Below are 27604 nucleotides of genomic sequence, written 5' to 3' on the forward strand. Positions count from 1 at the left end.
TTTTTTGGGGGACGTTTGAACCTTTCCGCTTTCCGTAGGACAGATTGCATGTTAATCTGATTGTGGATGAAAGCAGTTTGTTTTTTTTACCGGTCTAAATATCCATTAAGTAAATATTATCCCTGGCATTTCCCAACAATGGCGCAATGTTTTACCCAACTTGTTTTAACCTAATTTTAAGCTCTAATTTTAGGTATTCGTTTGTTTGTTAAATGTATGCCAGCCACCTAACCCCCTCGACGTGTAACGTGGTACAGTCCGGAAGTTAAAACATTTTGCGGGAAGTTACAAAAGTCCAAGCTTCGGAGTGTTTACTAAACAAACGTCACAGAAGCTGCTGTTGGTCACAATGAGGTGAGAAATATGAGTTGTGTATCTGTAAAATAACCAACAGCCGGCACTGTCTTGTTTGAATGGAGACTAATACATTTAATGAGACAATCTGTTTTTTAACGTCTCTGTTGGTTTCGTGTCAACTGTGTCGTTTTGTCGTCATGACACAACACAATACTTACAGAGTTACATAACAATATCTCAATAATAATAACTCTCGGACACGTCTGTAAAGTCATTAGCATGTTCCACGGAGTGTAATGAATGGCTCAAACCCAGCGCCGCCACCGCCGTTGTTATCGAAGATGACGAAGGTTCCCATTTTCTTCCTCATTACAGGAACAAAAAGGGCGGAGGAGCCAAGGTGTCGACAAAACCACCAGCTGAGACTCATGTAAGTCAGTCAGTGGTACAAAAGACTCGAAACCATGATTCATTTTGTCAATATCAGTTGTTTTTATATTTTCAAACGACCTCGAAAGCACAATACTTCAACTGTGTTCACTGTGTCACGACCGTTAGACCGTTTTATAAACTATAAAGCAGTTAACAACACATTTGTGCTGAGTCGTTTAAATAAACAGCCCACACCTCACTCAGTTAAAATGCCGTAGCTGATTTTATCTACATTTTTATAGTCTGTGCATAGTGAAGCATGGCACATGTATGATTTTTGGATTGTATCGGATTCTACATCTTTTTATCTGCCCGATATCCAATCCAGTGATCGGACCGATACGGATACTGACCGTTAGTGATTCCCATCCATAAAATGTCATTTCCACCAGCTCGCCTCGCCAGGCACGGTTTAAGTATTGTTTCCACTAGCATAGTACTTGGCTCCAGGTACTATTTTTAGGCTGCAGGGAAAGAGGAAAGATAAAAAATAAAATAAAATAAAACAATCAAATAACAGGTACACAGTGAAATGAGTCAGAAGGCAGTCAGTGCAGGAGATTAGAATTAGTTATGAAAGTTTGCCTTATTTGGGAAAATATCTCCCAAGAGCCTATTTAATGTATATTTTATTTTCTCCATCTTGAGAAAAAACACAAATTCTATAAGCCATTAGGATAGAGAGGGGCTCTGTTTTGACTACAGACATCACAACATCATGAAACTATGAGTGTGGTACCCACAATATGTCTCTAATGATTATCACACATACCTTGCAAGAATGAGCACCACAAGCTGTAAATGAAGTTACTCCAAAATGACAATGAATCATCTAAAATGATTATTGGGCTTTGGCTTTGATTTGAATAGATATGGGGCATCCACATGGACACTACCACAACAGCACCAGTATTGATAGATAATTCCAGGGGAAACACTGGTCATAATTAAGTTGCAGTTACCTGTGACGCTGATATATTGTGTGGACTGGACAGGTCTGTTGTTGTTTTTAATTTGCATAGCTATGCATTGTTAAGCAGGAAATGAAAACCTGTTACTTGCGTTCATATGTTAACAGTGTTTTAGTATCAAAACAATGGAAATTGTGCTTTTTACTTTAATTGTCATTTTGTTCTTGTGTGTTCAAATGCAGAAAGCTTCGTCTTTCGATTATGACTCTCCCAACCTGTCTGGTATAGGCAAAGTGAGCTTCCTGGAGGGACTGCAGGGAAATCATGGTGACTCTCTACACTGCATGACTCTCCTGTCCTTATCCATTTATCACACTAGTATTATCACACTATAGGCCAGTATTCTATTAAACCTTGTTCCATTTCTGTGAAGTTTGAGTCTTGTTCAAACAGAATTTCAGAGCAGCAAACAGTTTAGATTCAATATTAACATGTTTTCTTATTTATTGTATGTACACTTTTACTGATTTGTTTTTATCTTACGCCCATCATCTGTTGCCTAGGTAACGTCCTGCACAGTACAGCGATAGAGGAAGCGTTAAATGCCTTCGAGGAGGGACAGACAGACAAAGAACAAGCAGGAAGGAAGGATGATCCTCCGGTGAAGGCGAAACAGCGTAGAGCTGTAACAAAGAAGAAGAACACAGAAACTACTAATGAGGAGGAGAAGAAGGGTAGCGGAGGTACTGGACAAAAGGCAGAGGCCAGGTGAGGTCAAGGGATTTAGTGTTTTGTTGCAGTTACTTTTGACAGTGTCATTACTACTGTATTATGGTGTGAGTGCAACCTTTTATCCCTTATGTCTGCAATGAAAAGACCTGACAGGGGACGGGGAAAAGGTCAGAAGAAGGGAGAACCTGAAGCAGAAAGAAACGAGGCAGATACCAATGCCGTCCCTCAAACAAGCAAACAACATAAAGATGGCGGACATTTGGTTGGGAAGAAGCCAACTAAGAGGACGAGCCCTGGAAAGACAAAAGCAGCGAGGTGAGGTCACGGATCACAGGCTGATTTCCACTCTAGTCCAACATTAAAAACATCCATGTGTTTGTCTGTCCTGTATTATGATTCATTGTTTGTCTCACTGCCACAACAAGGCCACTGAAGAATCAGCAGATGAAGGGCACGAAGAGGAAAAGTCAGTCAGACAATGAGAAATCCTGTGACCCTGAATCACAGGTAAGTCCGCAATACTGCATGTGCAAAAGGTCTCATGACAAATATGAATATGAATATTGTCCCTTTTTTTTCCCCTCCCTCCCCTCTAGGAGTCAGACACTGGTGTTGATCGGCAGAGACGTAAGCGAGTCCTGTCCTCTGATGAGGAGGTGGTCGATGATACCAGCTGGGTATGGAGCAACTTTAGTAACCAGGAACAAAGCAATTTGCAGTTTGGTTGTAATTATCATTTTTTGTCTCTTTCATTCAGAAACCAACTCCAAAGAAGGCCAAAGTGAAAAGTTTTAGCAGTAGAAGACAGTCTTCGTCTGATGAGTCCAAATCCAGGAAGTCTTCATCAGGTAAAGGGGGAAAAAAATGACAAAGTCTGTGTGTCATTTGTGACAAATAACTTCAAAATCTGTCTTTAAAGAGCTGTTTCAACTTTGTGTGTGTATGCGCCCCTGTGAAGGCAGTGCGTCTGCAGGAGCAGAGAGACCCAAGAAACGTGGTGGTCAGCCAGGAACAGAGTTTGAGGTGGTGCTGGAAGCATTCCTTGATTTCTGTGAACAATACAAGTAAATTTCCACTTTTCACAGACATTTTAAATCCTTTTTGCTTTGTTAACGCTGCAGTTGAGGATGGTTCTGTTTGTTTTAAATGTTCATGTGTTTGTTGTTTACAGGGAGTCAGTGGAGTCTAAAGCAGTCAAAGAGTCAATTCATCTCTTTTCATATAATGTCAAAGAGCAACTCCTGGAAAAGGTCAGACATTCCACTTTCTGGTTCATTTGTTAGACTAAGGAGTCAAAGGAAACAAAACATTTTTAAAAAACAAAGTTTTATTTTGACATACAGAGGTTTGTTGGTTTTTAATCAGAAAACACTACAATAATGAAGTTTAAACTTGGTTCTCTAGCCTCATAAAACCTTTAGGAGAATCTGCACTGTTTCATTCATGCTTCATACCAAAACATATAACAAATAAACAAAAGTTTATGTTTTCCTTCAAATGAAGGTCATATTATGCCAATTTATAAATGGCATATATGGCGTACATATATATATTATATACTGTGTTACATCAACCAAATCTGGAAATGATTGTAATTGTATGTTCTCTGCTTTTTCAGATCTCTTTGTATAAGGAGCTCAGGGTTTTAAAGCGGGAAAACGCAAAGGTAACTTCCTGTAACAATACTACAGGAGAATATTTAATGCAGATATTTGTGTTTTCAGAACATACTTCAGTTACTTACCCTAACTTCTCTTTAAGTGATTAATCATCTACCTTCCTCAAAATGGGAGCATAACTTACAGAAGTGGCATCATGGTCGATTGGAGGGGACCTGAAAGCTTGTGATTGAGACATTAACTCAAGAAAATGTTGATGACTGACGTTGTACATCAAATGAGAAGTAGAAGCTCATTTTCCCATAGACTTCCATTTAAACAGGCTTTTAGCAACCAGCCGAGTCGCCCCAAGTGCATGTTCTGTTATACATGCTGGTCTTATTCAGCAAACAGGGAGTTTTTTTATATACAGTCTATGGTTCCCCTCAAATGAACTGACATTTGCTCATGTCATTCTGTCTAAGCTCTGTGTGTCTGTGTGTGTGTGTGTGTGTGTGTGTGTGTCTCAGGTTGCTTCTTTGATTCGCACAAAGACAAGCCGGCTGTTTGATGCCAAACATGAGTTTATGAGGTGAGAGAGAGTCCAGGCTCACAAGCAAGTTACCATTTTCAGAGAGTCAGTGTATTACACTCATTTTTATCAATGTTGTCTATCAACTGAAAAATCCCCTTTAAAGGTCCAGTGTGTGGCATTTAGCTAATTCTGTATTTATCTGGTACTTTTTCTAGTCTTGATGACCACTCCAGACTGCTTTACACTACAGTTTTGCCATTCACCCATTCACACCCATTCACTCAGTGCCATCATCACTCATTATTCACACCCATTCACACGCTGCCATCAGGAGCAAGGTGGGGTCAAGTGTCTCGCCCAAGGTCACATCAGCATGTAGACTAGCGGAGCCGGGAATTGGACCCACAACAAGTTGAAAGATGACTGGCTCTGCTACTGAGCTACTGTCGCCGGCCCACATAGACCTGGTGCATAAACAGATGAAGACAGAGGAAAAGTGAAGAGATAGAACTACAGTTATAGAACAAGTGTTAACATCCTTTCTGCCATGCAGAGGCCACCATCATTCTCTGATGCACTTGAGTGCACAGTCTCATCATAGATGAGTCACTAAGTCTCCCACACTGGAGCTTTTAAATAATTGATAAAACATCTATGCTATTGTCAGGTAAATGTGCACTGATGCATCTATTATGTCTTTTCACTGTTGAAACTGACATTTATGCCACAGAGCAGAGAGACAATTGCTGCTGCTCCAGAAGGAGAGATCTGAGCTGAAACGGAGGTTAACTGATCTGAGACGGAGCAATGCCTTCCTCCACGACCTCAGGGAGCTCAACCAGCGCTACCTAGACTACCGACACCAACACCCAGAAGAAAAGGAGAAGGTACAAACGTTACATCATTGAAATTATCACCTGATGACATGTCTTCTTCACAGATGTAGCTTTAGAAATACAAATGATCCTGATCCTGGGGGTGTTTGTAGCAGCAGCTAATGCTTTACTGTAAGGCTCTATAATGACATACCCTCTGCTCCTCTGTCCTTCTCCTGCTGTGCAGTACGGGGCATCCAGTTTACCTGCTCTGCTGCTGGAGGCCAAACACATTCAGAAGACTGAGCACGAGCTGAGAAGTATCAATGACCGAATGGAAAAGAGACTGTTTAAGAATAATGGGACTTGTAAATAATGTGTTGTGGAATAAATATACATATATACAGTGGTGTGCAAAAGTGTCTTATTGTTTTACATATTTGTCACACTTAAATGTTTCAGATTATCAAATAAATTTAAATATTAGACAAAGATAACCCAAGTTAACACAAAATGCAGTTTTTAAGTGATGATTTTATTTATTATGGCCCCATGTGAAAAAGTAATTGCCCCCCAGGCCTGATTACTGCCACACCTATTGAATCAGGAGACGACTTAAATAGAACCTGTGAGACAAAGTGAAGTCGACCAAAAGATCCCAAAAAAGATAGACATCATGCCGTGATCTAAAGCTCTTCAGGAACAAATGAGAAACAAAGTCATTGACATCTATCTGTCTGGAAAATGTTATAAAGACCTTTCTAAAGCTTTGGGACTCTAGTGAACCACGGTGAGGGCCATTATTCACAAATGGAGAAAACATGGAACAGTGGACAACCTTCCCATGAGTGGCCAGCCAACAAGAATTACCCCAATAGTGCAATGACGACTCTAAGAGGTTACAAAAGAACCCAGAACAACATCTAAACAACTGCAGGCCTCACTTGCCTCAGTTAAGGTCAGTGTTCATGACTCCACCATAAGAAAGAGACTGGGCAAAGATAGCCTGCATGGCAGAGGTCCAAGACGAAAACCACTGTTTCACCACATTATGGCTTTGTCTCAATTTTGCCAAAAAACATCTTTAAGATCCCCAAGATTTTTGGAAAAATACTCTGTGGACTGATGAGACAAAAATTGAACTTTTTGGAAGGTGTGTGTCCCATTACGTCTGGTGTAAAAGTAACAGCACATTTCAGAAAAAGAACATCATACCAACAGTCAAATGTGGTGGTGTGATGGTGTGGGGCTGTTTTGACTTGCTGTGATAAATGGAACCATGAATTCTGCTGTCTACCAAAAAATCTTGAAGGAGAATGTGCAGCCATCTGTTTGTGACCTCAGGCTGAAGTGATCTTGGGGTGTGCAGCAGGACAACGATCTGAAGCACACCAGCAAGTCCACTTGTGAATGGCTAAAGAAAAACAAAATGAAGACTCACCTGAATCCTACTGTGATGCTGTGGCATGACCTTAAAAAGGCGGTTCATGCCCGAAAACCCTCTAATGTGGCTGAATTACAACAACTCTGCAAAGATGAGAGGGCCAAAATTCCTTCACAGCGTTGTAAAAGACTCATTGCAAGTTATTGCAAACGCTTGATTGCAGTTGTTGCTGCAAAGGGCGGCCCAACCAGTTATTAGGTTTAGGGGGCAAACACTCTTTCACTCAGGTTTAGATTTTTTTTTTCCCTCCCTTAACAAAAACATTCATTTAAAAACCGGATTGTGTTTACTTGTGTTGTCTTTGACTAATATTTACATTTGTTTGATGATCTGAAACATTTAAGTGTGACAAACGTGCTAAAAACTGCAACTGTACATATATATAAATATATATATATATTGTTACACGGCATAGGATGTTATGAGTAGTATTAAAGTTTTTATGATATATTGACGGGTTGTTAACACATGTTCTCTCTCTCTTTCACGTGGCAAGAACATCTCACCTCGTAGAGTCATTGATAGTTTCAGTGCATACTGTTTTTGACATTTTTTATTTAGTTTATAAATCAACAGAACTTCAGTATCCAGACACACACAGGTGTAGATTCTATTAAGTAAGCTTTTAGTAAGTGGCTAAAATCAGTCTCATGTGCCTGTGCCGACAGCTATGTTTGCAGTGTCTGTAACAATCCGTGTTTTTGTATCAGTGTCCAGATGTATTTTGGATTTCACTCACTGTTTGTGCTCTCTTAAGTGGAAGTGTGCATCATCACTGACTTAAAATGTTGTAGGTTTAATAAAAGTACGTTGAATATTGTGGGAGGGTTTTACATGAGGGAGCAACATAAAAGTGAAAAGTCAGAAATCTTAACTCATAACCAAAGACTTTATACCAGTAGTTTTCTGTTCATGTTCCCTTTTAAAGTAAACCGTTATTGACTAATGGTTGCTTCCTTCACTTGCCCTGACATGCTTTTTTATTGATATATTTATTTAAACCTATCAGCTGTCGTCTTTGACGTTTGTCCCGCCCACACGTGAGTCAGCGCTCATGATTGGACGGAAGTTTTAGTGTAGCACTTTGAACGCCACATTTCCCTGTAGTTTTGGTCAGGGAGGTTCCCTCAAGGACGTGTTTTCTTCGGCGTTTCCACGAATAAAGGTAAGTGTTGTGGTGAAAGTTACGATAGTATACATTTGTAGGACTCATACGTGACGACGCTTCAGTAGAACCAAAGGAAGCACCTGATGTGTGTACGTTCTCAGGTGTACATAGGAGGTGTTTGTGTCTAGAGTCATGTCTCGTGTATGTTATTACAGATAACATTGTGTATTTAATGTTGTACTGTCACTTTACTGCAGTACAGTTGGCTTTCCTTTAACAGCTTCATATGTGATATATGTGGTGTGACAGTATGAACTTCACACAGGTGTGATGATAACGAGCTACACGTCACTTTCTCTTTAGTAAATGGACTTTCGCAGTGATTCACTGTCCATGACTCCTGACTCTAAACCATTGGTGTTTTGAGCTTTATGATGGCACAATGTAATGTATTAGAATGGAATGGTAATACCATTTGTTTTGTGACATGCTCATTATGACCTCTCTCTCCCTATATATAGTAGCAGTAACAATGAAAAAATGATCATGTGGACAGCTTCCAACAATCAGTCTGGTTTTTCTGGTTAACTTAAACCACACATCAATGTTTTGTTTTTTCTACGCTGGAGAATTGTTTATCCCAATTATACAGTTTTACTAAACCAGATCTGCAGCAGGCTGTGATTTCTAAACCACTCCCATAAACCTGTTGTTTAGCGAGGATTCAAAATCAACAGATTATCTTGTCTCAGTCAGGGATGGCGTTGGTGAAGAAATATAAACCGTCACAGGAACTACGTAATGACACTGATTGCAGCTGTGTTCTGTGGCAGACGTGTGTCACCTCACCTGAACAAAGACAGTTGTGAAAAACACAACATAACAGGCAGGAATGAATGAATCCATTAGCTGATTTACCAGTGCTGTAATGACCATACAGTACAATGATTTCTCATCACTTTATTCAAACACATCCCAAACATATGGGAAACATGGCAAGCACTTTTAAAATAACATGTTTTCTGTGATGGAAAATGGCTTTTACAAGTAGTTGGTGAGACTTGAACAGTAGTATGACTCTGGCACTCTTCAACCTGGAATGGACTCTTATTAATGTTATTGGTGAAACCTGTGTTTGTCCTACTATTTCATGTCAACAAACATCTGCTGTGAAAAAGGTCTATTACAGGTTTATCATCACATACACATGTTGTATGAGTGAATAGATATATACATATATACATATACATTATTAATAAGCCAAATGGTTTTATTGGCTCTCCAAATGTCTACAACATACAGTGTATGTATCCACCCACTCTAAACCCCAGGACACTGGCCATCACACACAAAATAGTACATTATAACACTGATCTCTATTGCTCAGTTGAGGAAGCTAGTCTCAAATACTTTACCCCAAAACTCATCTGTTGTTTTTGTTCACTTCCTTCTGTGCTAAGTGATAGCGTAGTCTTTCTGCTGTTTGTCGCTCTTATCAATACATTGTCACACGGCGTTTGTCCATTTAAAAAAATAATAATATTTCGTACATCAGTGCCATGGAAAAGTTATATTAAAAGAGTTAATTGTGACAGGTCACAGTGGGAAAATCCCAGGTTTAGATAAGTCATCAATTGAATGATGACTGTGTTTCATTTAGCTCCCTCGGTTTCAGGGTGTGTGCGGGGTCAAAGTCACACTGTTCCAACTCACATAAACTGAATAGAAATGTTCACTAACAATATTTATAAAGTACAGTATTACACAATCGATTCAGAATAAGACATAATTGGCACTTTCATCTGAATCCATGTTTATATTTTTCCAATGTGCATTAAACTTTGTCTCTGTTGTAGTCACGAGTGTAGGAACATGGCTGATCTGAATGATGATGGTGACACTGTGGATGCCGTCAAACTCTCTGAGAAGGGGTAATTACACTAACCCAGTCTTAACTAACCATATGCTCTAAGACTAAAACAATGCAGCTCTACTCCCTTCAAGACCTGACCGGAGCTCTAATTCACATGCTCATATTCTTTGTAATAAGTTACTACATTTTATAAACGTTAAAAATGAGCCACAGAGTGTGTTAGACATATAGGCAGACGAAGGCTTCTTGTGTGAATGGGCTGAAGTCTGCCATCTCTGATTGCCTTGTTGTGGTTTGTGTGTGTGTGTGTGTGCGCGTGTGTGTGTGTTTGTAATCTTTCAGGACAGATGCAGCAGCCACAGGCAGTAACAAGACTGCTAATCAAGTGGAAAGTGAAAGCATCTCTGACCCTTACCGATACAAGATGGACTATCCCAGCATTGGAACCTGTGTGATTATCAACAATAAGAACTTTGACAGAACCACAGGTACATGCAAGTCTGACCCAGGGATTTACTGTGATGGAAGTTCAGCTCTAAGTTAAGATGTTAACTCAGGACGTAACCAAATACATCTGGAGTGCAACCACACCTGCACATATGGCCACTGTCCTCAGCTGACCCTCTACAGTTTCATAATGAGGCCAAAGCATTTATGCAGGTCAGAGGTCAGAGATGGAAAAGTCCAGTGATAGCTGTCCAAAGTGTCAAAGAGATGTGTGTTAATGTGTTGTATGAGCTCACAGTGTTGTGATCTTCACTGTAGATGCTGTCACTGGAGGTCTACTGAGCTTCTTTACATGTGTTTTTGTGTCTGTAGGGATGAAGGACCGTAATGGGACAGATGTTGATGCAGCCATTGTTATGAAGACCTTCACTGGTCTGGGATACAACATCAGAGTGGCCAATGACCAGACAGTGAGGCAGATGAAACAACTGCTGTGCAGTGGTAAAAGAAACCACACCATTTACAGTATTGTATATTGTTTTTTTTAACATATTCAGTTATCAGGAGATAATTTCCCTCTCCTCTCCTCTCGTCTCGTCTCGTCTCGTCTCGTGTGTTCAGTTTCCCAGGAGGACCACAGTAACAGTGCGTCTTTTGTGTGTGTGTTGCTCAGTCATGGAGATGAGGGGGTGATTTATGGCACAGACGGCTGTGAAAGGATAGACATCCTGACAAATTACTTTAAAGGGAAACGCTGTATAAGTCTGGTGGGGAAACCAAAGCTTTTCTTCATACAGGTCAGTCAAATATGTGCTGAGTCATGACCACACAAATTAGTAATGTCTGAAAAAAGTTTGTTGTGTTGTTATGTGTTCTTAGTTCTTATGACTTTTGGTAGATAACATTTAGACTCCTGTCAAATAGAATGATGAGGTTACCACTGTAATCACAGCTAATGACATTTACTTGGATGTATTTTTAGGCATGCCGTGGTTCAGCCCTGGATGAAGGAGCCTTAGTTGAGACCGACAGTGTAGATGACCAAACGTCAGAGAGGATTCCTGTGGAGGCAGATTTCCTTTATGCTTATTCCACTGCTCCAGGTAAATGGTTGCATTATTAGCTATGTCTTCATGCTAAATGTACAGTTCCACCGTTTACAGGAACACAAATTGAAATGAAAAACTGATTGTGGTGCACGTACACATGCATCATGTGTTTACATGACATATTTTGATTCCAATCAGGGTTTTATTCTGATTACTTTTGTCCATGCAAACATAGCTACTGAAGACTTTTTTGTTTCAGGAAAAAAAGCCTTAAGTTTTTCAACCACTGAGGATTCTTTTGTGCCGTGTACTTTCTCAAAGCAGGCCAATATTATTTTGGGGAGAAAATCAACCGATCATGACGTAGACACAGGAAAGAGTCACTGTAAACTGCAGACTACACAACAACGTGCCTCAGAAATAGTGCATCTGATCCTGGTGTCATCAGCAGTACTTGGTGTAAAACCATGATGAATGTCTCCTGAACAGAGTTAGTGTTGAACTTCTCTGTATGATGAGTAAGGATGAAGACAAGACACCACACATCCACTAGATTATCTGTCAATAACTAACGTGTGCCTCTGGTCATTCTGCTCACTAATCAACTCACTGGCTTTAAAGAGAGACAGAATATTTCTAAGGTCTGAAAGACACACTATCTCAAATTTGTTCATCAATTGAAACTCAGATGAGCAATTTGCTTTCTGACAGAATGAGCTGGGAAATATATCAATATTTTATCTATATATGACATGACACAAGATATATGATGACTTTTCCTGGTCACATTTATTATGTTGAATACATTTGTGAAATACACAAAATATTATGAATTACATTTTTGTTTTGAGTAGTAAATACATGGAATCGACAGTATTAAGCCAAATTATTTGTTTTATGGCAGAAGTTGACCATATTACACTCAATGTCATTATTTTGATTTAACACACATATATATCCTTAATATCTGAAATGAAAGGTTATTAGTGTATTTTGAGCATATAATACAGATCATAAACAGTACATGTTTTATTGTATTTACAGTGCATTGTGACTCTCCTTTGAGAAGCACAAACATCGATAAAAAGAGTCCAGGGAAACAACCCGTGTGCAGCTTTATATCCTCACATTTATCTTTTTGCTCTTCTGTGTCATTTATTTATGTCATTTTTTTGATATCTGTAATAACCTCATACCTTGTTTAAGGTCAGTTAAAGATAAACTCCTCCTCCTCCTCCTCCTCCTCCTCCTCTCAGGCTACTACTCGTGGAGAAACACAAGCAACGGCTCCTGGTTCATACAGTCCCTGTGCGACATGATGCTGCAATACTGTGGAAAGCTGGAGCTGATGCAGATCATGACCCGAGTCAACAGCAAGGTGGCGCTACACTTTGAGTCTTCCTGCAACCTACCTGGATTTAGTGGCAAGAAGCAGATTCCTTGCATTGTCTCAATGTTGACCAAAGACTTTTACTTTCCCTCATAGATTTTTTTATCCTTTTTTTAACCAGCCTGTAAGAGATAACACATTAACGTAAATATTGTTTATTTAAGTTAATGTTTTATTGAAGCAGAATACCATTCATTTGACTTTGTCCTATCATGTCGCTACATTTAGAATCCAAATGCACCACCAACATAAGGATAAAAGGGAACATTTTAATTTGATTTCAATATATAAATACTGTATGTGCTTTACTGTATATTTATCATATTGGTAAATACCTAGTTTAACTCATACAGGCTCACTTTGAATTATCAACACTGTAATTCCTTGTGGCTGTCACTCACAGTTCTGTGTTTCTCAACAGGCCAACATGAGAAAATATGTCTTTGATTTTCTTTTTGGCGTTTGAACCTTGTCTTACATGAAATTTTAGGGTTAAAGCCTACAGAGAATGCTGTTGCTATGTCCATTAAATTGCTGAAACAAAAAAAGGAATAAAAAGTGTTGTAGAAATGGATGGTTCTGTATTTTTCAGGTTTAAAAAGTTTAAAAGCTTCTACTTAAGCTTATATTAATGAGTTGTAGTGGACTGCTATACCCGTAGATGGCAGCGAAATAAAGTGGATTTGAACTGGTTTCTGAGCAACAGGTTTTTAAATCCTCTGTCCTGCTGAGCTGCTTCCACAGGCCTAGAATTCAGAGGATTTACATCATGTAATACCTTTAAAACATATGTTGTTTTAATTGAGGTTAAACATGAATGAATGAAGGCTCTATTGTCGAACATGTGAACACCTAACAAACACAAAACACTCAAAATTCTGAAAAACTAACAAGTTAGGTAAAAAGATATAAATCATTAAATGTATGTAAATATATATCATTAAATGACAAATGTTGTTTGTCACTGTGAACATAATACAGTATGTGCAACTTGAAAATGAACCAGATCAGTGATATTGAAATATGGCGAATAAATGTGTGTTATTGTTATTCATATTTGTGTTATTTAAACACTATGCAGTACACAGCTATGGCCAAAACTGTCATCATGAATATGAAGCTTATTAAATAAAATAATAATCATTTGGAATTTGAGTCTGAATCTTAGTTTAAGCGCTGGACTAGAGAGCAGCAGAGAGTAGTTGATAAAGATTATGAGCCTGTTTTTGAACCTGCTGCAACTACTGTAACTGAGTGTAGCCACTAGATGGAGCTAGAGAAACACTGTGGACAACATAATATGTGGGACAGCTGTCCCACAGAGTTGACAGGGTTCCAGGAACTGAAATTATGGCCTGTAACATTTGAAGTTTGGAGTTTGAAAAAGGCGTGGAGACTCTCCGGGGGGGCGTGAGTTCTGTTTTTAACTGCAGTTTAGCAGGTGGAACTTTTGGTCTCGCTGTAAGCTGGACTCATTTAAGTGACGTTCCACAACAAAACACTGGTGACAAGGTTTGGATAATAGACAAGTTTCTGAGGGGCAAAAAGAAAATGCCAGCCGAACGGAACAATGATTCACGACGACCAAAACCTAACACCAGAAAATGCCACCAAAGACCTCTCTGTGTGATAAAACATTGGCAGGGGACAGCATTTGTATTGTTAATATATTTTTATTTGAAAATTGCTTTCTCACAAAGCAATATTGAGGTTATTTCTATCGCTAAAGCAAAAATGTCGCGGGGGCCCCGGGAAATTTCTTCCTTCAAAGGGGGGCCCAACAGAAAAAGTCTGGGAACCACTGGTTTAGGGTAAGGTTAGGGTCAGGGTTAGGACTAGGCCAGTAGTAATTGTGGTTAAGGTTAGAGTAAGTCTCCAGGAAATGAATGTAAGTCAATGCAATGTCCCCTCAAGTCATGAATGTCCAACGGGACATTTTGGCTGGTCGACACCCCAAAAAATGTCTTTTTCAGACCTGGTTTTAGGGTTAGGCACTTAACTTGCTTAGGTGTGATGGTTAAGGTTAGGGTAAGGGGCTAGGGAATGTATTATGTCAATGAATGTCCTCACTATGACACACACACACACACACACACACACACACACACACACACACACACACACACACGCTAGGTGTCATAAAGTGTGCATTTTATACTCGGCACAAAAACATGCACTGTTTCATTCTGTCAGTAAAATGAGTCAAATTAATCTAAGTTGCAAATAAATTATAATTGTGACAACAAATAGCCAGCAATGCTATTTCTATATGTGTGATGTGTTGTTTTTGTTTTTTTGAGAATAATATATGCTTTTAATTTAACAACAATTTAAAATGTTCTACAGACTCAGTGAGCGGCATCACTGCACTATCATTCCCTTTGAGTTAAAATGTTGTGATTTATCATTTTGCTGTTGTCAAAATTATATTAGACATAATTAAAGTCTTTCAAAATTGTATAAATAAAGGCGATTGATACTTTGATTAATTTGAACAACATATATATCCAATATAAAGCGAACAGAGTATATTTATAATACAGAAGTGACACTGAAAACTGCTTTTGAAAGATGACAAAAAAGAAAGTGATGACACACCCACACACAGGTTTGTACAGCTGTCCTCTACACACAGCCAAATCAAAGTCTCATCACTAACCATAACCACTTAATGTCTAACCCAAAATCTACCGGTCCTGACAAAGTGTTTATGACAGAAAAGGTCATAAAGTGGTAAAGAGAACAACACACACACACACACACACACACACACAGAAACACACACACACACACACTCGCGCGTTGCTTTAAGTTACTGGTTTCGTTTCCAGCGTCAGCTGCGCAGAAAGGGTGAGGGCGGGGTGAGGGAGGGGTGGCGGTGTAGAGGAAGTGAAAATGAAATCCAGTTCAAAGATCGTCTGTGTTTTTTGGTATAACAACAACAACAACAACTGTGATGGAGTGGCTACTCTGGGAATGTGCTGGCACTTTGAGGACAGGGGCTCCGATCAGAGAGCAGGACACAAACAAGAGGTTCCTTAATGTTCTTTAATGATTCATTATTGGAGTTACAGGTGGGTCAGTGGACATACATGAGTGTATGTGTGGTTCTAAAGTAAAGGAAAAAGAAAAGAATTATCTATTGTAGTATCCAGTCATCATAATCTACTAATAACATTAACGGCATATAATTATTCATCTTAAATAATCACCAAACACTCCTCACATGGCTGGATATTTCACTTACTAAACTAAAAGCACCATGTAATGTTGTGGATGAAAAAACATACACGTGATTTAGTTGTAATGTCTTGTTTCACTCAGAGTAGCCTGTAGCCTATTATTGATACAAACACTTAATTGTATTAATTACAGTTGTAGTTATTATGTTATTTACACCAAACCGGTGTAACAGATGTGCAAATGTGCACTAAATGAGATCTTCAGCTCCAAAATAAAACGAAATAACTTACGCTCAACACTATTTATGTATAACTCTGTCCTGGGACTTTAAATAAAGACCAGATTACATGTTCATGATGTCACTTAAATATTTATGTTCAACATAAAACAATACTTTTACTACTAGTAGTAATAGTGATAGGCTACTTTATTTTAAATTGCTGTGATCATTTTATTTTTTGCTTACCGTTTACTAATGACTTTTGAATCCATAAGCACAGACTCCACTGACAGGATAAAGGCAATGGGTCTTTGTACCAGGAAACAGGAGCGGAGTGAGACCTCTTCGTGTTTCTGTTCATCTGGGGAGCGCGCACGCTGCCAAAGACACTTCCGCAACGGCGCTGGCTCGAGAGCGACCCGAAGCGAGTGAGCGCGAGAGCAGGAGGGGGATTTCCAGCGCGAGCCTCTACTTCCCCTCCTTCCAGTCGTTGTTTTGCTTTCGGTCTTGACATAGAAACAGAAAAAACGCGACGTACTCACTTTTGGTTTTCCACATTTAAAAAAAAACAAAAACCCACACGCACACAAGAAAGAAGTTGTCAAGTGTTCGTCATTCCATTCAGTGAGACGCAGCGAAGCTACAGGCCGTTTGTGAACAGGTAAACGCTTCATTTCCGCATATTAACGCCGTTTACTTACTCCGAGCACGCAGGCTCCCACAGGGCGACATGACGGCTCACTCGCTCACTGTGTAAGTGAAAGTGGGACTGCAGTGTTTCTCTGCTCGGGACAACATTTGTTTTCACTTTTGGCTCGGTTGTGTTTGGCTGGAACAGCACGCGGACAGACACAGTGAGACACAGACGGACAGACAGAGTAAACAAACAGACCGCCATTAACTTGTGACTTCACATCAAACTAAAATCCCATACAAACGGCTAGAACCTGGCTTTTATTACTGTGTTATTGTACTGGTTATTAAAAGTACTGAACGTGAATGATGTTTTAATAAAAGTATGTGCTTTTGTTTGTAGTGAAGATAATCGAAACTATAGAATGTTAAAGGTTATGGTCTTATCGGTTGTTCAGCAGCTTACACATGTGTCACGACAAACTGTCGCCGCTCTTTTATCACGTTTATGATTTGTTTTACCTCTAGCACCTAATAATATTGTGAACAGGCAAACTTGATATTTCCAAGACAGGCATGTTTTTTCATGTTTTTGTGCGTGTATTGTATTGTAATTATTACGTACAATACGCTGGAAAGACATGTAGGAAGTAACACGAGTATCCTTGTGTAGCTGAGGAGTAGTTATGGAACCATGTGAACATTTCCGTTCATTGTTATCCTCACGATAATGTTGCTATAATATTTTCGGAAGGCTTACGAATATAGAGGGAATCTACCAATACATTTGACAAAATATGCTTTCAATGATGTATATTATTTAGTGAACATTTTGAAGTGAAAAACAAAACTTTTCACTAAGAATATTATAAATCATGAGGTCCTGGAATGAGTGGAAAGATGCAGGCTCTACATAAAATACTCTATATTTCCCTGATTGACTCACTCACTTAAGATATGAATTAAGTAATAACATTCACCACAATCAACTCATTGTGATAATAATATCACGATTGTTCCTTTCCTAGCTGAAAGTAAGGTTTAAACCTGAGAGAGAAACTTGATTAATGTACATTTATTATATTAGGTGTAACACGTAATTGATTAGTATCTACCTGCTAAATTAATCACCAACGATCTTAATAATTAAATCAATTAATTCTAAATGTTTGAGTGTTGTTGTTTTTTAGCCTCTGAAATGTGAATATGCTCTGGTTTCTTTTCTCCTCATAGTTTCATAAAAAGTATAACTTTCTCCTTTTCTAACACACCATACAAAGAAGCTCCTTTAAAACTTATGTTAGTCATAAAGATGAAGATTCTCAACCCTGCAGCTTTTAAAAAAATGATAATATTTATCCTGTATTGCTTGCCGTCATGTTTCCTTGTTTGACCTGTTTGAGCTCACTCCTCATGTCAGGACTGGAGGCTATGTTGTTGGCACACTTCAGCTATTGAACTCTACCCCACCCACAGTGTAGTGTGTAGAGTTTGATCTTGCTGTTTGAAAAAAAGACAAGCGCGTTGTTGTCATTTTATTTTTCTCCACAGAACTTCCTCTTGTTATTTATTTTCATTTTATATTGTATTTGAAGTATACCTTTATCAAACAATGATGCCAATATAGAGATGTAAATGGGATTTTATTTGAGTATTTTATGAGACAGAGACTTTACAACAGATATTTAACAGTGGACCAAGGTATGATTTCTAACTTTACAACCACAGATACTTTCCCTTGTCGTGCTCATAAAGCTTGGTTGTAATGTAACCTGCAGTGGTTGCCACTAATCACAGTGTAGACAACGTATTTTGTATCTGTGTTGCTGTATACAGTGTATACATGTGTAGTTATCTTTCACAGTTATTACATATTGCTGTGTATTTACAGGTCACAATGCCAGTAGAAAGGATGAGGATGCGACCATGGTTGGAGGATCAAATAAATTCATGTCAGATACCAGGACTTAAATGGGTTAATAAAGTAAGTACACACACATGCTCATATACACACACCAATACTTTAATGCAATGGCTGAGAAAATGTGAATATCTGTAGGAAAAGAGAATCTTCCAGATCCCATGGATGCATGCTGCACGTCATGGCTGGGACCTGGAGAAAGATGCTCCACTCTTCATGAGATGGGCCATACACACTGGTAATATACAGACTTAACTTACTTACCACTTACTTACCACTCACTGCTTCTCCTTTTCAGTGGCTTTTATTTTTTATGTGTACTCAACACCACACCAGTTCTGTTTCAAACCAAATGGTTTCCTTCAAGTTTTAGGTGAGGAATTCATTTGTAAAATATGTGCCCCATTTATTTGTCTTTTCTACCCCCACACACACGCACACACTTCACATTCATACACACTTGTAGGGAGACACTGGGTGAATGCTGATAACAACAGTAACAACTGAAAAAACACGTGTCAGTGTGTTCACAGAATCTAAACGTAAATGTTGTTGTATCAAACCACCTGTTCAACAAACATTTAGAGAAGCAATATTTTCACAATTTTTTACACTATTGGTGCTTTTCTGCCACTCGGCACGTTTTTTTTTTTGTTTTTTTGTTTTTTTTACTATTGCAACAACACATCATCAGTAGGGTAAAACTAACCTGTCTCATGACCTGGTACCGCTCTGGAGCGGTACCAGGTGATAAAGGAGTCTGGTGTATTTAGTGACAGCACTTTTTCACTTACATTTCTGGGACATCCTGAGTACTGTGTCTTTGTCAAAAAGCACACAATGATTTTGTAAGAATTGAAAGGTTCTGCTCAGTCTGTATGACTGTATGTCCCCAGGTTCACATAAAGATTCAAAAGATGAGCATGTTACCTGTACATCTGTAATTAGCAGACAATAGCCTCATGAGCAGGGAAATGTGTTTGAGAAAATAAACAATCCTAACCTTGTCTTTTAAAAAAAGAATATAGCTATTGTAGTAATTCATAATGAATACAGTGTATTATATTGTGGTACTATGTCAATCTATAGATTATCTCCGGGTCAGTTGTCTGTGTGGTTTTGTGTTTTTGCAGGTAAATTCCAGCCAGGCATTGACCGTCCAGACCCAAAGACATGGAAGGCTAATTTCCGCTGTGCTATGAACAGCCTGCCAGACATTGAGGAAGTGAAGGACAAAAGCATCAAAAAGGGAACCAATGCCTTCAGAGTTTATAAGATGCTCTCCAGTACAGAGAGAAGTATGAGGAAAGGTAAGTGTTCCTACTGCTGTTCCATTCCAAATTCAGTCCAGACTTTTTCAATTAGTTGTGTACATATTATAGACATTTCTCTCTTGTGTGTATGTCCATTTAGGAAAGAAGAAGATGGACAAAGAGGGGAGGCCAAAGGAAAATAAAGAGGTAGATAAACCTATAGAAACCATTTTCACATTACTTAAATTTCTGTTTGAGTCCACATCAAACACATATTTGAATTGTGCTCATCAAAAGCATGCATGTTCGGAAAGAACATCAGTCACCAGGAGTGACTCTGATGTTACACACTGGCTGCATATTTTGATTTAACTAATATCTGCCAGCTCCATTTGTATATGAATAATGAAATGATTGCATTCTAAATTGAACAGAAAGTGTACTTAGTGTATGTAGTGTAGTGTATTAGGCTTGTGTGTTTTGGTTAGTTAAATTAATGTTTATATAACGGAAATGCCCCAGATATCAGTTTGTATCCTGGAAAAAGATATATGAATACCTAAGCCAAAGCTGTACATCACCCAGTTGTCTCACTATCACAGTTAGTATGTAATGAATATGTGATACAGTAGTATACACCGCAGAGGGAACAGGCTATTAATAATGATGTAGATACAAGTGTTTAATTCATTTTTGTGTTTTAGAAATTTGAATGTGCTGTACAGTTGTTACTATGTGATGAACACACAAAGTCACTCATTACACACACACACACACACACACAGTAACAGCACGTTAAGGTGGCTGAGGCTCGCTCACCTTCTCATCATCAGGAAGCTTCTTCGTTTCCAGATAGGATTCTTCTCCAAGCTAATGCAGGACCTATTGACTATTCTAAACAGGAGGTGGTCAAGCAGGAAGGCATTGAGCTAACAGTGATGGACAGTGCTTCAGGTACAACTCCCTTCTGTGTCTTCTTTCTCTTTACTTTTATGTGGTTGGTTGGTCTGTGACCTGGTTCCTGGGTTTGGCCTGTGTTGAATCTCACAGGCCAATGTTGTTCTCTAATAACGTCACAGTGCCTGTAACATCATGTTAACAAAGGCATCAAAACAAAATATTGAATATGACAAGTCAAATATCTTAAAACACAGTAATAACAACAACAATAATAATAATAATAACAATGAAAATGGGGCCACACGGTGGTGTAGTGGTTAGCACTCTCGCCCTGCAGCGAGAAGACCCGGGTTCAAGCCCCGGTTGGAACAAGGGCCTTTCTGCATGGAGTTTGCATGTTCTCCCCGTGTGTGCGTGGGTTCTCTCCGGGTTCTCCGGCTTCCTCCCACAGTCCAAAAACATGCAATGTGGGGATTAGGTAAATTGGACACTCTAAATTGACCGTAGGAGTGAGTGTGAGAGTGAATGGTTGTTTGTCTCTAGTTGTGTGTGACCCTGCGATGGACTGGCGAACTGTCCAGTGTGTACCCCGCCTATCGCCCGATGTAGCTGAGATTGGCACAGCACTCCCCGCGACCCTCTGGTGGAGGATAAAGCGGTTAGATGATGACTGACTGACTGACTGACAATGAAAATGAATCCAAAATCACCAGAGGCCTGGATTACAGTTTAAGGATAACATGATGCAAATGACATAAATGTGTAATGAAAGTTAGTTAAAATGTAATGGTGAACAAAAACAGCCATCATAATCAGGAATTAGGATTCATAACAAAAGTGTGAACTGAACAACAGCATGGCTGTGATTTTTCTTTTTTTTTGATGTGTTCTAATAAAATGATTGAGAAATAATCATACTGTATGGTTACAGTAGCATTGCTAAAACAAACATCTGATTGTGGCCTCAGACTTTTGCACAGTACTTCAATTATTACGGCTGCTAAAATAGTTTCTGTAATATTCTTGCTAGAATGTCAATATCATTATCAACAGATCTTTTCTCTGTCTATTTTCACTTGGAACCACACGCACCACATGCGACAAATAGGCGAGATGCCGAAACTCAAAAATGGACGCATTCCTGCAGTGAGAAAACTCTAAATTCTTAACATGGGCACTGAAATCAAGAATATGATGCAATGCAGTAGTGGCACACGTGTAAACTAGGTGTAACATTGTAACCTGATAGCACCCAGCAGTCGGTGTAATTAATGATTATTATGAACACCTGTGAAGCACAGTGACACCACTGCTAAATGACATGTAATGTAATACAGTCAAAAGTCACAGTGCTGAGCAATCATGGAATGCCCCTCGTTATTAATTTACTTCACTGGTCGGAACTAACTGTTGTATTAATGTTCACACAGTATCTTCTTGAATGTTAACTGTATGTTTGATGTGCTCAGTGTGCTTTGATTATTTAATTTTCCTGTCCGACATTAAGCCATTATAGGCCAAAGGTCACTTTCTCTGCCAGTATTGAAGATTTAAACGATTTAAAAGTCTTGGAACAGCTGATGGAAAAAAAAGTATCTCTAACTCTTATTTTGGCAACAGGGAATAGACACTGTTTGCTTTTGTCATTTAAATCAGTAAATCATTGACAGAGTCAGATCAGAGTGTCTGCATGGGTGTGGTCATTATAACATGTCCTGTCTCTCCATTAACAGCCATTCACAGTCCAGTCTATGAAAACGTGATCACAAGTGAGCAGCTGCCATTCGTCTGTCAGACAATTGAAGTAACCACTGAGAATGAAGAGCATACTGTTAGCTCCTCCCACTCGTACCCGCTCCAAATCTCCCCTGTGTCTTCATGCTACGGTGAGACGTCACACACACACACACACACACACACACACACACACACACACACACACACACACACACACAAGTTACTTGGAACCAAACGTGTACCTGCAGAAACCACTGATTCTTTAGAACCACAGTTTTAACCACAGCTGCAGTAAGAGCACATTTCCTTTGTTTATGTGTAGCCCAAGTCATTTGTTTCCCTTTTCACGTTTTAATAACCTATATAAAATGTGGTTCAGATGGTAACCTGATTAACTGATGTTATCACTCATTACATCACGTGTAATTACACAATCTAGCTAAAAGAAATCATCGCCGGTTTCTGTCACCAAACATTTAGTTGGAACAGCAGGATGAATGTTGCTCTTTGAATAAAACAAAGCTAAAGGTACCAATTGAAATATTTTAATTGTTCTTTGAAATAAAGTAAAAATCTAATGTTTACCACTTAGAAAAAAGCTGTACAACCACTCAAATATAAAGATGAGTTCTTTTTGTAGCCTCATTTCCACCATATTTCTACAACAACCCAAACACATGTTGCATTTAGAAGCAGGTGCTTAGTATGCAAACAAAGAATAACACCTCCATGAACATACACTTAATCTGATGCATAAACCAGCAAAGAAGGAGAAGGAAAAGGCAGAGAGTGGAAGTGTAGAGTAAGTTGTGAAAGAGTGTTTACATCCTCTGTGGTATGCAATGGCTACTGTAGTTCCCTGACAGGCTCTGGAGAGGGAGGAGTAAGTGTTTGTTGTGTTCTGCTGAACCCTTGAATAGGAATTCAGGACACACATTTGAATCATTTAAATAGAAGTCAATCTTATTTCCTGTTTAATTGAAGTCTGCATGATGTTTGTGTTTTCTCTCTGGTGTGTTTCCTTCATGGTGCTTCTATATTTCAACAGGCAGTGACACAGACAGTGACAATGAGGACAGTAAAGAGGTGAGTCTCACATAGACAGAGGAGAGTGTCATATAAACATGATTAACCAGACTGATCTTCAGAAGAACAGGTTTACACCTGCTTCAACCTCACTGCTGAAAATCTGTAATCTGTGTGTGTGTGTGTGTGTGTGTGTGCGTTCCTTCCTGTAATGTTGCTTGACTGTGAAAAGGGAGGGCTTTGTCAGGAAATGTCAAACATTAACAGTTTTAACCGAGTATCACATTGTACCCTCAGTGAACACACACACATGCTGCCATTTGTTGGTAATGATAGTACATAAGAGTTTGAGTTTAATCTGTTGATTATATTCTTGATTTATTGGTTCATAAAATGTCAAAATGATGTGAAATGATAATGAGTGTATACCAAACCTCAAATATATAAGATATGCAGTTTACTGTCACAGAGGAGCAAAACAAAAAACAGATCATTCACACTTGAGAAGTCACAAAAAACCACAGAAAAAACACCCAGAGTGATTAACCTATTACTAAAATAGTTCTAGATGTTTTAATCAATGAAGTGCTGTAGCCTTAATCTTTCATGTGTTACAGAGGTGCTGATTTGACCTTCAATAGTGTTTGTTGTTTTTATTTACAGTGGAACATAATTAACATTAGCCTTGTTCTTGTCCCGTGTATTTTCCTTTCCTCTTCTTGATCTCTCCTCTGTCCATGGTTTTGGCCGGGCAGCGTGTTGGTGCAGGCTGGAGGCGGAACTACAGCGCATCAGTCCTCAAAGTCCCCACATGTTCTCTGCCAGGCATGGACACCTTTGTCAGCTCAAACAAGCCTAACTTTAGGGTCACCAGCACACGAGACCCAGACCCTCTCATCAGCTACCACACCGAGGGCTGGACGCCGACCCACAACCAGGACTCTCTCGCATCCTCAGTGAGCAGCCATGAGATGCGTGCAAGTGTCATCATGAAAACCTCAGATGTTGCATCGTCCTGACCCCAGATAAGGAAGCATGATAGCCGCCCACAGGTCGTAGGAATGACAGAGTATGTTGGTCACATGGTGCCTAAAAGACACCAAACCATCAAATCTGTGATTTTTTTTTAATTCTCGCATCTGTTTGTCCCCTCACTTTTCCTCTTTAATTGGAAAATGGCAGACTTGTCCATTAATTGATGAACACTGACACCGTTAATATTTTGTTTGTTTGTTTGTTTGGCTGTGAAGGACTGTGTGATGTAAAGTTCATCATCTTGCCACGTCTGTGAGGGTTTGCAGCTGATTCAGTTCCAGCTTAAAATGTTTGAACATGTGGAACACACACACTGACAAGCATGCATGAATACTGCATGTGTTATTGTCCGTGTTCACTTTGTTTTGTAAGATAATTAGTCCTTTAGACACTGAAATCATCCATGTGTCCCTATTGGATCATTTCCCCCAGAATATTCTATGATGAATAATGACATTCTGCACTTTAATCATGTGATGAGATAGATTTTATCTTTTTCTTTAATTGCACAGCCAGTCTGTAGCCAGATTTTAAAGTAGATCCAGTGGATCGTGATTTTTAATTAGGTAAATTAGTATTAGTGCTGCATCTTTTACAGACGAGTGTCAAAGTCCTTTTCAGACATAAAAAGTTAAAAAGTGTTTTGCAACATATAAAAAGGTAAACACGCAGAACAGAAGCCGTAGAGTTAATACAGGAACATAGGAACTTTAAAAGCTGTGTGCAGCCTCGACAGCAGCTAAGACATGCATTTCCTGTTCAAAGAGGCTCTAACAATTTGTCATGAAGACGTTAGAACCAATAACAAAAGCAGATTAGAAATATATAAGTTATAAATAAGTCGTATGCCCATGTCAATGTCCTGACACGAGTGTCTGATGTCTTAACCTTATTTTACTTGGTCACCAGTCACAGGAGAACCCACTGGTCATTGGTCGCACACTGGTGTAACTCAACTGTTAACAGGAAATGTTGTCTTAAGTGCTTTACTGGGACACATGGATGAACAGAGATTATAAAATCCTGTAAGCAACGTGTGCCTTCATCATCATGCAACAACCGAGAGTAATTGTAATGCGGATGTTATTTTTCTGTTGGCAAACCAGCTCGACTAGCAGCAATTTACAATCATTATGAAGGCCCAGAGTGTGTGTGTGTGTGTGTGTGTGCGTGTGTGAGAGAGTACATGTCTGTCAGGAAACCTCAGGTAAAAAGTGCCCATCAACACACAGACAGATGAGTGAACAACAGACTGTGAACAGTGGAGACATGTTAATAATGTACATAGCTCATACGTATGTAATGTATGCCTTCAAGCCGCTTCTGCACCTTATGGATAGCACTGCTGTGTGTGTGTGTGTGTGTGTGTGAGTGTGGGAGGGAGGGAGGCGTGTTATTGAACACATGTGCCTTTTCATTGTGTGTGTGTGTGCTTCTCAGTCTGTCAGTGACACATGTGAGTAGCTGTGGTCAGCTGTGAGTGTGTGGAGACAGACTGATCATAGAGGAATGAAGAGTTGACGGCCGCATTAAACATTGTTGCCTTCTGTTAAAATGCTTCACTTTAAAGTAACGATGCAACAGGGAGGAGGAAAGTGGCTGTGATCACGAGGAATACAGAGTGATACGTACATCACAGCAGAAGTCGCTCGCCTGTTTCTCTCCATTTCTCCTGGAAACATCCAGCTTCATAATAACCACTGATTTTTACAGTCTGTAAATCTCTACACGCACAGAGAGAATCTCTCTTTTTTATCCCAAAAGTTGCAAATGTTTGAGTTGTATGTGCACAGAGTGATCTGTTAATGCAGCAAAGACTTGAGTTTACAGAAGCCAATGTTGTTTAATCATTGATGTAAAATGGAAATGATCTCCTTTATCTTAGCTTGCTTAAAGGTGACTGAATGAGTTCGCAGCTAGCAGGCTAAAGCTTTCAGCAGCGCTCCAGTGGGAACAGCTCTAAACGTTAGTGTGGGCAAACGGAAATCTAAAATATATTTGAATCAAATTCTTGTAGATTTTGACACTGGATGCCGATTCATATCATGGTGAAATGATTTAAGGTTGTCATTGAATCAAAGGGGTTTGGGCTTATTTGACTACAGATTTGGAATTTGAGACACTTCACCAAATGTCTCTGTAATTACTTTTTTGTCACTCACTGATGAAGAGAAAAATCTCCTCTGTGGTTACACTTCACAATACTAGGAAAGTTGAAGCCATGACCGACAGCTGCCTTCTTTAAACGCACGTCTTCACTGAGCCTCTCCCAACACTATATTGAATACTAAGAGTCAGGATTTCTGCAGCCGTGTTGTTGTAGTAACTCAGTCAGAAGTTAAATTTGCCAATTTTCTTTATGTGCCAACAACAATTGAATTTCTAGTGTTACTGGCACTGGAGCTTGTAATGACTTGAAATGTACAAGTTCCACAGGATCTGCTCTGATGATCAAATGTTGAGAGTCTCCTGCCTCAACAAGCCTGACCATGGAAATCTAAAGGAACGTCATGGAATAAACTCCACTGCACTTATGTTTGTGTTTTCATTGTGGCTGTTAATCAGCAGGGGAAGTGCTTCGTCATTTTTATTTATCTCGTGTTTTTGTCTAATTTTCCTAACCTGATTTTGCCTTATGTGATTGAAAGCCACTGAGTTACAGTGGTGTTAAAATTAAGGTGTGTCTTAATCTTGGCTCAAGGACATCCTGACTCAACGGGGAAGAAAAGGTAACAGATAATACAGTGCAGTAAAGGAGTTGTAACCACATTCTGTTCATTCAGCATTCATTCTGACAACTGTGTGAATCAACATGTACAAATGAATAAAGACTTTTGTATTTATGCACGTGTGTGTGTTTGTGTGTGTGTAGGATGTTTGATGACATGTAAAAGACACAGTGAACATGGCTGCGTGGTTTTTATCTTGTGCATCATAAAGTTCAGAGTCCAGTGTTGTGGGATTTAAGACTCAGAGACCTTGTGTATCTGTTAGTGTCCAGATAAAAATGTCCTCTAAACAAAGTCCATGTCCAGGACATGTCTGTTCTTTACTGTAATGTGTGC

The 27604-nt window shown here is 39.2% G+C and overlaps 3 protein-coding genes across 6 annotated transcripts; all 3 read left to right on the forward strand.

Annotated features, from left to right (window-relative positions):
• Positions 1-258: 258 nt before the first annotated feature.
• cenpu (centromere protein U) lies at positions 259-5726 on the forward strand. Its single transcript, XM_044040972.1, has 14 exons — positions 259-354; positions 673-727; positions 1883-1967; positions 2204-2408; positions 2517-2687; positions 2798-2879; positions 2969-3049; positions 3130-3220; positions 3331-3436; positions 3544-3622; positions 3991-4038; positions 4501-4562; positions 5236-5392; positions 5568-5726. The coding sequence occupies exons 1-14, from the start codon at positions 350-352 to the stop codon at positions 5694-5696; spliced, it is 1356 nt and encodes a 451-aa protein (XP_043896907.1). The 5' UTR covers positions 259-349; the 3' UTR covers positions 5697-5726.
• Positions 5727-7845: 2119 nt separating this feature from the next.
• Positions 7846-13201, forward strand: casp3b (caspase 3, apoptosis-related cysteine peptidase b). The gene is made up of 7 exons (XM_044040982.1): positions 7846-7929; positions 9729-9803; positions 10088-10233; positions 10565-10693; positions 10814-10989; positions 11175-11295; positions 12498-13201. The coding sequence occupies exons 2-7, from the start codon at positions 9745-9747 to the stop codon at positions 12725-12727; spliced, it is 861 nt and encodes a 286-aa protein (XP_043896917.1). The 5' UTR covers positions 7846-7929; positions 9729-9744; the 3' UTR covers positions 12728-13201.
• A 2354-nt stretch (positions 13202-15555) lies between these two features.
• irf2 (interferon regulatory factor 2) lies at positions 15556-27382 on the forward strand. Of its 4 annotated transcripts, none has more exons than XM_044040977.1 (9): positions 15556-15664; positions 18559-18651; positions 18727-18826; positions 19722-19898; positions 20002-20048; positions 20675-20795; positions 22475-22627; positions 23527-23564; positions 24260-27382. In XM_044040977.1, the coding sequence occupies exons 1-9, from the start codon at positions 15608-15610 to the stop codon at positions 24521-24523; spliced, it is 1050 nt and encodes a 349-aa protein (XP_043896912.1). In that variant the 5' UTR covers positions 15556-15607; the 3' UTR covers positions 24524-27382. The 4 variants fall into 4 exon arrangements, with proteins under 4 accessions (XP_043896912.1, XP_043896915.1, XP_043896914.1 ...); XM_044040980.1 differs by having other exon boundaries at positions 24273-27382; XM_044040979.1 differs by having other exon boundaries at positions 20744-20795.
• The last annotated feature ends 222 nt before the right edge of the window (positions 27383-27604 follow it).

The sequence above is a fragment of the Solea senegalensis genome, linkage group LG12, assembly GCF_019176455.1.
Source record: "Solea senegalensis isolate Sse05_10M linkage group LG12, IFAPA_SoseM_1, whole genome shotgun sequence".
In the NCBI taxonomy this organism is placed as follows: domain Eukaryota; kingdom Metazoa; phylum Chordata; class Actinopteri; order Pleuronectiformes; family Soleidae; genus Solea; species Solea senegalensis.

Coding starts and splice junctions, on each gene's coding strand:
- cenpu (XM_044040972.1), top strand. Junction 2,688..2,797: donor GGAAAGACAAAAGCAGCGAG/GTGAGGTCACGG, acceptor TGCCACAACAAG/GCCACTGAAGAATCAGCAGA. Junction 5,393..5,567: donor ACCCAGAAGAAAAGGAGAAG/GTACAAACGTTA, acceptor CCTGCTGTGCAG/TACGGGGCATCCAGTTTACC.
- casp3b (XM_044040982.1), top strand. CDS start 9,745: ATGGCTGATCTGAATGATGATGGTGACACTGTGGATGCCGTCAAACTC. Junction 9,804..10,087: donor GTCAAACTCTCTGAGAAGGG/GTAATTACACTA, acceptor GTAATCTTTCAG/GACAGATGCAGCAGCCACAG. Junction 10,990..11,174: donor CAAAGCTTTTCTTCATACAG/GTCAGTCAAATA, acceptor ATGTATTTTTAG/GCATGCCGTGGTTCAGCCCT.
- irf2 (XM_044040977.1), top strand. CDS start 15,608: ATGTGCTGGCACTTTGAGGACAGGGGCTCCGATCAGAGAGCAGGACAC. Junction 19,899..20,001: donor AGAGAGAAGTATGAGGAAAG/GTAAGTGTTCCT, acceptor ATGTCCATTTAG/GAAAGAAGAAGATGGACAAA. Junction 20,796..22,474: donor AGTGATGGACAGTGCTTCAG/GTACAACTCCCT, acceptor CTCCATTAACAG/CCATTCACAGTCCAGTCTAT.